The 10,072-nt window shown below is 40.3% G+C and overlaps 1 protein-coding gene across 1 annotated transcript in view; it reads left to right on the top strand.

The window, feature by feature from the left end:
- The window catches only part of LOC104940914 (supervillin-like), a 12,648-nt gene extending 3,254 nt beyond the window's left edge, over positions 1-9,394 (top strand). Inside the window, exons 6-12 of the mRNA XM_010765926.1 lie at positions 7-113; positions 793-929; positions 1,418-1,565; positions 3,534-3,679; positions 5,456-5,631; positions 7,289-7,439; positions 9,110-9,394. Coding sequence (XP_010764228.1) covers positions 7-113; positions 793-929; positions 1,418-1,565; positions 3,534-3,679; positions 5,456-5,631; positions 7,289-7,439; positions 9,110-9,394 — 1,150 coding nt within the window. The remainder of the gene's footprint in view (positions 1-6; positions 114-792; positions 930-1,417; positions 1,566-3,533; positions 3,680-5,455; positions 5,632-7,288; positions 7,440-9,109) is intronic.
- Positions 9,395-10,072: the final 678 nt, after the last annotated feature.

Genomic DNA, 10,072 nt, shown 5'->3' with positions numbered 1-10,072 from the left:
GGCTAGTAAAGAAAACTTCAGCAGCGTGAGTCTGCGCAGCGTCAACATCTCCGAGCAGATGTCCAACAACAGCGCCGTGCCGTACAAGAACCTCATGCTGATGCAGCTCAAAGGTAACAAACTAATATATCACTTTCAGGCTTCAATCAGAATACATTGAAAAAAATGTTTTCCGGGATAATTGGTTTCTATTGGGATAACATTCATCTACTACTTAGTAATTATCTATCTATTTATCTAATTTATGATTCCAATAGCTTGCATATAGACTCTTATTTCACTACTTCTCAACAACTCTTCTTTTTGTATTTACTTTTTAATATTTACTTGCACGATATTTTTTTCTGTTTTTCTGTATTATTGTGTTGCACTGTTGGAAAAGCCTGTGACCTAAGATTTTCAGCGAACAAAATAAATACAAATGTTTATATATAAAGAAAAAATTAAAGAAGGAATTTGCAATAGAAAAATACAATAAATACATTAGAAGTTTAAGTTGGATTTCAAATAAAAGGACCAATTAAATAATTGTACTGCAATATTTAACATAAAATGTTGTTCAGAAAAAAGAGAGGGAGATGGACTTTGGCTCTTAACTGTGACATGTCCATACAAATCCATACTGAAGTCTAGTTACCAAACTGAAAGAATCCAAAAAGCAAATGAATGTATTTCCAGAAAACTTTCCTTCAAAAATGCGTCTTTGCCTTTTTCACTACATGTGTTCATGTTCATAATGTGTCAGAGATTATATTCTGTAAAGGAACTGAAAGGTATGACTTTTTTTTCCAGGTCGTCGTCACATTCAGACCAGATTAGTGGAGCCCAGAGCCTCATCGCTGAACAGCGGCGACTGCTTCCTGTTGGTCACTCCAGATCACTGCTTCGTCTGGATCGGAGAGTTCTCAAACGTTATCGAGAAGTCGAAGGTGGGCGCTAAAACGTTATTATATCTTTCATTAATAATCATTACGGTGCCTTAGACTTAGAAAGAGTATTAGTTTGGACGTCTAGAATCAATGCTACTGGGTTTTAGTGTTTAGACAAAGATGAGTCATAAAAAATTCTGCCTCTCATTTCCACTAACACACACACTAACACTCACTTGGCACATAGGCCATCCTTCTTTTCAAACACGCTCCTCCTGGCTACATCTCTTTCATTTCCCCAGAGGAGATGTGTCTAGACAGACGCTTTGTAATAAACTCCTCCTTGCTCAGTGTTGTTAATCATTTGATCACGATTCAGCAAAGTCTATTTAAAGCATCATCACTTTGTCCTCAGTATCTGACCCAGTTGTTAAATCGTACCTTTTGTCCGAATGTGTGGATACATGTGACGCAGAATCTGGCACACAGCAAACAGAAATCACCACTGTCTCTGTCGCTAACTAAACATCTTGGTTTCCTGTCTGCAGGCGAAAGATATGGCCACCTTCATCCAGACGAAGAAGGACATGGGCTGCAGGGCGGTCCAGGTGCTGACCATCGAGGAAGCAGCCAACCCTCAGGTTGCAGAGGCCCAGCAGTTCTGGACCGTCCTCGGAGGACAGACCGCCTACCAACGTAAGACATGAGCCTTTAATGATCAGATTGCACAAGAAGTGTCAAGTTGTTGCTCTCAATATGTCTAGCAAGCCATTTTTCATTTTCTTAAAGTGAGCCGAGAGTTAAAGTATATTGTTGTAAGATAAGATAAGATAAGATGGACCTTTATTAATCCCCGTGCGGAAATTCAGTGGTTTAACAGCAACAGGTGAGAATGAAAAACAGGACAGCACAGATTCACAAAGATTAATACAATCAAAGATAAAATCCAACATAAAAATGATAAAGTAACTATAAAATAAGAAATGAATTCAAATGAACATATATACATATTCGGTTATATATACATAGTAGATATATTTACATGTGTGTGTCAAAGCAGTCTGTATTTTATGTCCAGTAATACACACAGTTAGGGATGGGTATCGTTAAGGTTTTAACGGTACTACTACTTTTATCGATACTGCTTATCGATCCGGTCCTTTAACGGTACTCTTATCGGTTCTTTTGGAGAAAAATAAGGTAAACTAACTAAACAAATTGTGAACAAAACTAACATTGCTTTTTATTTAAAAAAAAACAAACAAAAAACAAGTATTTACTGCATAAATACAGAGCAACACAGGTGGGGCATACAGGTGTGCTGCAAAGCGCCTATCGGTCCTTCTGGAGGAAGATTGAGGCATACATAACACCTGACGTGGAAATGTTCCTCGTGGATGGGGCTACAGAGCTGCTAGAAAGACAGTCGAACCCGGTGCATTCCTCCGTCTGGATGTGGAGCACTTTTGCTAAATGTTGAGACAAATTGCTCGTGTTACCGCCCTTACATGCTAAACTCTTATTGCACTTTTGGTAACGAGCATTGTCCACATCGAGACGGGTAAAGTTTAACCAAACCTCGGAGCGTGTTCTCTCGGCCATCTCCTCCGTGTGTGTGTATGTTGCTGCATGTAGCAGCCGCGTGTGTGTAAACTGCCCCGCCCCCTCGCAAGCAGGCGGGGGAGAGATCGAAAAAACTAAAAATAATCATTGATGCATTTTGCAGTCTTTTTGCATATTAGAAAGGGAGTTGGCGACACTAAAACTGCAATTTAATGTTTATGTAGCAATAATACATTTTTTACATGTCTCCAGTACCGATAAAAAGACCGATAACGTCGGAGCTTAACGGTACCACGGTCTTTAATAATTCAGCCCCGGGGCCCGTTTAATACCGGGGCTCGGTACCCATCCCTACTAGCAAGCCATTTGCATTTTCTTAAAGTGAGCCGGGAGTATATTGTTGTAAAATAAGATAAGATAAAATGGACCTTTATTAATCCCTGTGGGGAAATTCAGTAGTCTAACAGCAACAGGGTAAGGATGGAAAACAGGACAGCACAGATTCACAAAGATTAATACAATTAAAGATAAAATCCAACATAAAAATGATAAAATAACTATAAAATAAGAAATGAATTAAAATGAACATATATATATATTCGGTTATATATACATATTAGATATATTTACATGTGTGTGTGAAAGCAGTGTGTATTTTATGTCCAGTAATACACACAGTTTTCACACACAGTAGTAGTTGTAGTGGCCAAAGGGTGATACTACAACTTCAGTTTCAGTCATGTGTCGTTATTGGGGCCCAAAAACACTTTTCCCATTGACTTACAATGGGAAAAAGATGTCAGTAAATCATTTTAAAAAATAAATGTTGTCAAATAAACGACCCAGAATAAACACTTTTATAGCCCTGATTTAAATCATTAGGGCCTTTAAGTTCTAAAATGTGGTAAAAGCAGAATCCAGAGTTATTTTTCCACTCCCAGACATTTTGGCTTCATGTGCCACTGAGCAACTTCCATAGTAATGGATGGATCCCTTCTTCAACGCTGTATCTAGTTCTCCTTATACTATGAATTGGACAGATACCCTGCCAACCCTTTCCGATGCATGCACACTGAGATGTCTTTCTGATTGTGCTTATAGCGGCCGGTCCACCAGAGGAAGATGAGCAGTTTGAGAATGCCATTGTAGAAACAAACTGCATCTTCAGACTGCTGGACGACAAGCTGGTTCCTGATGATGAAGAGTGGGGGAAGGTCCCTCGCAGCTCTCTGCTGGCCGCCAAGGAGGTCAGTGTTTTCAACCTGGGTTAGATAGTAGTCAAAAGAGAGGTGCAGGAATGAGTCCTGAAACCTGGACATTATTTGATCAATCCCTTGATTCAAAGTAAATCTCAATCTTTATTCAAAAACTCATCTCTTTCGACTCCACTTCGAGCAATACAATGACTAACAAAGCACTTATATACTAACACAGGACTGGCTTATCTAAAGCCTGTTGAGTAGCGCTTGAAATGTTTGGCTCTATGAAACCTGATGTACTTATATGATTCTGTTTTCTTCTTGGTTGAATGCACTTATTGTTAGTCGCTTTGGATAAAAGTGTCAGCTAAATGCAATGTAATGTAATTTATGTAGCACATTTCAAAACAACCTCAGTTGACCAAAGTGCTGTCCAGGGAATAAATACAATATAGACTAACACAATGGGAGTACAATAATAAAACATGATAAAAAGCAGAATAACAGTTTTTTTAACTTGCTTTTGGTTATATTACTGAAATAAGGTCTGTGGTTAACAACAGTTGCTAACAAGTGGCTAAATGTTACTACTAAACATCATCAGGCTCAACATTAGCCGCCTTTAGCTTAGCGGTGGTGACGTGAAGTCATGCGAGTGTGATCTAGTTATATTATAGTCTAACATGAACTATTCCCTCCATTTGTTTGCATTCACGCTTTAACTATTATAGAAGTTATGTTAATATGTGGAGATTGTCCTGCTGAACAAAACATTTAAGTATCATAAATGTGCCACAGATCTTAATTTGTGCTCCAAAAGGCAATGGAATAATCCCATTGTTTTTAATCGAGGGCGCCGTTGCGTAGCTAAATTCCAGGTCGGCCTACAAAAATACGTCATCACTGCGAAACTCTATAAGGATATGGGTTTACGAGAGTTCATTTCAAATAGAAGTTGTAGGAGAGCCACAATGATGATGATGAGTCGTGGACAGATGGATGAAGAGAGTGATGAGTGTCAGCTGAAGGTGGGAAGATGGGAGGATGTAATCTGATTAAGATTGTGCCCCCAGTGGTTCCTGTTTTCAAACAAAAGAGAGATTAGAGGGAGAGAGTTTGAGGGATGTGAAAACTGAATCAAAAAGGAAGTAAACAGATCAGGGGAGATTAAACGCCTTGGTGTGCGGAAATTGGATGTGTTTGAGGCGTGGTGTTTGTACTTAAACCTAGTTATAAAGCCTATTAACTGAAAACAAGAATGTAGCGCAGCATCAAAACAAGAGCTCTCACATCTTTACATCCTGTTATGTTATAATGACATGGTGACTTTTTCCTCTAGAGGACCAAGCTCTGAAAATCAATAGTTTATGCTTCGAGCTGGGTTTTATTTTGTCGCTTAGCAACAGCAGGTGTCATGGCGAGCACGTCCTGCATCCATCTGTGCACTGATGAAGCTGAATGAAATGAGTTCAGGACAGCGGGGCTAACACCAATCAGTGCTCTGCATATTAATGATGGGACATGTTACGGCCTTTTAAATCTATTGGCATATTAGTGCCGTTTGATGTAATACGTGTTTTTATGTTAAATGCTGTCTGTATTTTCCCAAGTTAAGATTTTTATTTTCCATTGTACTATTTGTTTATGTTAATTATTCTCCATTTGGTCTTACATACACAAATAAATGGGTTTTAAACACTATAGGGGACCTAGATATTCATTAGCCCTGTACACATTTAGCTTGAAGAGGCATACATGGAATAACAAAATAAAACTCACTCATGCTTTCTTCTTGTGTTTGTTGTTGTTGTTTACACGCTGCAGGTGTTGGTGTTTGACTTCGGCAGTGAGGTGTACGTGTGGCACGGTAAAGAGGTGACTCTGGCTCAGAGGAAGGTCGCCTTCCAGCTCGCCAAACACCTCTGGAACGGGACGTTTGACTACACCTGCTGTGACGTCAACCCGCTGGACCCCGGGGGCTGCAACACACTCATACCCAGGTGACACACACACACACACACACACACACACACACACACACACACACACACACACACACACACACACACACACACACACACACACACACACACCTTGTTATCACTTGCAGCCACATTCAATTGACTTGTTTCATTTTCTGAAGGATGACTGTAACCTGAACCTATTCCAAATATAAGTAAAGCAACTACACAGAATTTTTATTTGAGGTTAATTTTGGAACATTTGTTTGGAAGCGAGTAACTTCAAAAAATAATATATAAAATATAAACACAACTGTTTACAAGATGCATAGGGTTACAAACTAATTGTTCGTCACTATGCACATTATCACAGAAATCTTTATGTTGTTTGCTTTACTCAAAACATATTCAAACATGACAGCAGCCAAGGCAAAGGCTAGCTTTTTATTTTAGCTTTATTTAATCTTAAGCCACCAGTATAAGTACATTTCAAATGAATCCCTTTGATATGACTGCTAAATGCTTTTTTGTCCCCATAACATGACTATTACAAGTACACACACTCACAAACACATTTGTATTACGTCCGTCATCGCTACAATATATTTACTATAACCTAAAAAACCTAAGAGGCATAAAAACACTCTTGTACCTGTTCATAACTACACCTGCATATTCACACTCACAATAATTCAATGAGCTTAAAGTCCTTATCTTACATGAAAAACTTTTTTTGGCAGTTGATTTCTGGGGGGTGTATGCAACAGATAGTCAATGTATGTTTCTTTATTTCATACTGAATAATATGTAAAAAAAGGAAAAATATTAGGTCCAATAAAAAAACTTTGCTTCTGGAAGCAGGCAATTTCGTGACGTCACGTGTGGTTCCCGGCTGCCGCTGTCTGGCTCCCTGCTGCCGTCCGGATCGACAGCCAATGCGCTCAGCCAGCGAGAGTTCACAACGAAAAATGGCGTCAAATATTGTTGATGTTTACGCATCAGAAAAAGCTAATAGCGCGGGTATTTGGCACAATTTGACAGAACAATTATTTGGTGTGGACGATGCGAGCAGTGATGATGAATCTGAACGATCTCTCTCTCTTTTACACCAGAAATAAGAGGCCTAGAACCGTATAGGTTCGAGCCAGCAAAACGCGAATGTGCACCACCGGCCTTCTCTTTCGGGAACAAATGAACGGTAAAACCATCCCGATTGGTGTTGCTACACCCGCCAACGACACACCTCTTCACCATGATCCGGAAAAAACAAGACAAACTCGGAGATAAACACTGATACACAAAGTTGACATGCGGCTATACCAGCAATGCTACACTGTGTGATGCTGGGACGGGCTGAACTCACCAGGATTCGCGGAACCACACGTGACGTCATGACACAGCACCAAGCAGCGGCAAGTTTGAATCCAGACTTTTCTGGATACCTCTGAATTTGACCCATTTTCCCGATATTAACAAGTGATTTACAGCAAATAGGAAACGATATTCGATCTATATCACGTGTTACTGGAATAAGACCCAACAAGTTAATGCATTTTGAAACAGTTCTATGATCTTTCAGCTACAGTAAATTACGCAAGATAAGGACTTTAATGTAATTGAAGCTCTGTTGATATAGCAAAGCTCACAGTGTAATCTTGACATCCCTTCTCCTTGTCTTTGTGTGTGTGGCTGACAGGAAGGGCCAGGGCCGTCCTGATTGGGCGGTATTCGGCAGGCTGACAGAGCACAACGAGACCATCTTGTTCAAGGAGAAGTTTATGGACTGGACTGAAGCAAAGTCGCCGACACCAAAGGAAGGAGGCGGAGAGATCGTACCTGAGCAGAAGGTGAACATCTGACTCTTATCCCATGAGGATTGCATTATTCACACTGGTCACACACAGCAGAGAGTCGTCATATGTTAGCTCTATCTCTTCATCTGTTTACTGCGGCTCATCAGTTCATGTTGCCAGGAACAGTTGGTTACACACTGGGCAATAGGAATACAGACCATATGTCTTTGTAGTGGATGCCATTCAAAGCATCATAGAGGATACATCGTTCATGAGTAATCAATAGAAAACTAAAATGGTATTAAAAACATCTTATTCTACTTCCTGTTTTGTTCCACTAACAAGGGATAATGCCAGTATACACAACATAAACATACAATCAATAACATGGATAATGAATAACACATTACAGGCAACAATAAGACACTTGGATTTTAAATCATAGCGATAACAGAAAATGTACAAATATTATATGTATATAAATAAATGGAATACAAACAAATAGAATCATTAAAAATAATATTAATAAATATTAAAAAGTATATACAAATACAAACATAATGAAAATAATAAATAAAAACTCTCTGAAAGGTATATTTATACCGTCCTAAAATGTACTTTCGTGAATAAATCCTATCTGTTATCTTTACCCCCTACTTATTCTACTTCTTGTTTTGTTTCAATAACAAGGGATAATCCCAGTATACACAACATGAGTAATGAGTAATGAATAACACATTTTAAATGATATTGATAAAAGAAAATGTAAAAATATTATATGTGTATACAAACCAATAAAATCATAAAAAACGTATCAGAAAAACAGTCAGACAAACAGTCAGACAGACAGACACACAGACAAACAGTCAGACAGACAGACACACAGACAAACAGTCAGACAGACAAAACAGTCAGACAAACAGTCAGACAGACAGACAGACAGACAGACAAAACAGACAGACAAGCAGTCAGACAGACAGAAAGACAGACAAACAGTCAGACAGACAAACAGTCAGCCAGCCAGACAGACAGACAGACAGACAGACAGACAGACAGACAGACAGACAGACAGACAAACAGTCAGACAGACAAACAGTCAGTCAGTCAGTTAGACAGACAGACAGACAGACAGACAGACAAACAGTCAGACAAACAGTCAGACAGACAAACAGTCAGTCAGTCAGTCAGTTAGACAGACAGACAGACAGACAAACAGTCAGACAAACAATCAGACAGACAAACAGTCAGTCAGACAGACGGACAAACAGTCAGACAGAGAGTCAGACAGAGAGTCAGTCAGACAAACAGTCAGACAAACAGTCAGACAAACAGTCAGACAAACAGTCAGACAGAGAGTCAGACAGAGAGTCAGACAGACAAACAGTCAGACAAACAGTCAGACAAACAGTCAGACAGACAAACAGTCAGTCAGACAGACGGACAAACAGACGGACAAACAGAGGGACAAACAGTCAGACAGAGAGTCAGACAGACAAACAGTCAGACAAACAGTCGGACAGACAAAACAGCAAATAAATTAGGGGCCCAAAGCCTTGGCAAATAGATGGGACTTGAGGACCCTTTTTGAGGCATCAAGAGTTGCGGATATACACACACTAAAAGCTCTGTCCCCGAAGGATCGATGTGTGTTATAATGATTTCGTCCTAAAATGTACTTTCGTAATGGATCCTATCTGTTACCTTTCCCCCCTGTTCTCTCCCAGGAGGCCCAGGGGCGAGAGTGCCGGCCTTACGACGCCACCCTGATGCTCCCCGTCCTCGAGACGTCCATCTCCACCATCGTAGACGGGACGAATGTGGGACGCGGCCACGGCCCGGTGGAGACGGAGGACCACATGAGGATTCAGGAGATCACCACGGCCTCGGTGGACGTCTGGCACATCCTGGAGTTCGACTACAGCCGCCTGCCACGCCAGAGCATCGGCCAGTTCCACGAGGGAGACGCCTACGTGGTGAAGTGGAAGTACATGGTCAACACCTCGGGTTAGTTCATCTCAAGTGCATTTCAAAAGGTTGCAAAACAATTATCTCAGTATTATAAAGTGTAATTGAACTGTGCCTGTGGGTATGTATGTATTATTATGTGCAATTATTATTTCGTTTTTTGTTTTGATAACTAACATTGGATGACCATTTTAGTTTTCACTTCATATAGCACTGTAAATGCATTAAATTATGAGCTGTTTTGTTTTGTTTTATGTATGTTCTGTGTGTGTGAGGACCCCAGGAAGAATAGCCAATGCTCATGCTAGTGCTAATGGGGATCCTAATAAAGAATAAGAAGTATACCTCATTCACACCAACGGTGTTTCAGGGCCGGTTCGGAGCTGGAGCTTGAAAAGCACCGGGTGTTCCTGTTCACACCGCAGCGGAGCAGCCTCTTAGCTCCGGAATCCGGTTCGTTTCAAGCACCAACATTTTTTCCAGCTAGAGCAAAAGCACCGCATACGTCACGCTTACGTCGAGGCGGGGGCAGGGGCGGGATCAACTCCTGAACAACAACAAAAAGCCAGTGTTTTATCCAGTTTGTACACAACGATGGAGAAACTTAACAAGAGTTTCAGTGGTCCACTGAAGAGACCAGTGTTACAACCCGGCTCGTGGGCTGTAACATAAAGCAGGGAGGCGAGACGAGAGGTAAGAATATACGTTTATTTGTTAAACAC

The sequence above is a fragment of the Notothenia coriiceps genome, unplaced genomic scaffold, assembly GCF_000735185.1.
Source record: "Notothenia coriiceps isolate Sejong01 unplaced genomic scaffold, NC01 NC01_scaffold00002826, whole genome shotgun sequence".
Lineage (NCBI taxonomy): Eukaryota > Metazoa > Chordata > Actinopteri > Perciformes > Nototheniidae > Notothenia > Notothenia coriiceps.
The sequence above is the reverse complement of the archived record's forward strand: the minus strand, read 5'-3'. Positions and strand labels throughout refer to the sequence as shown.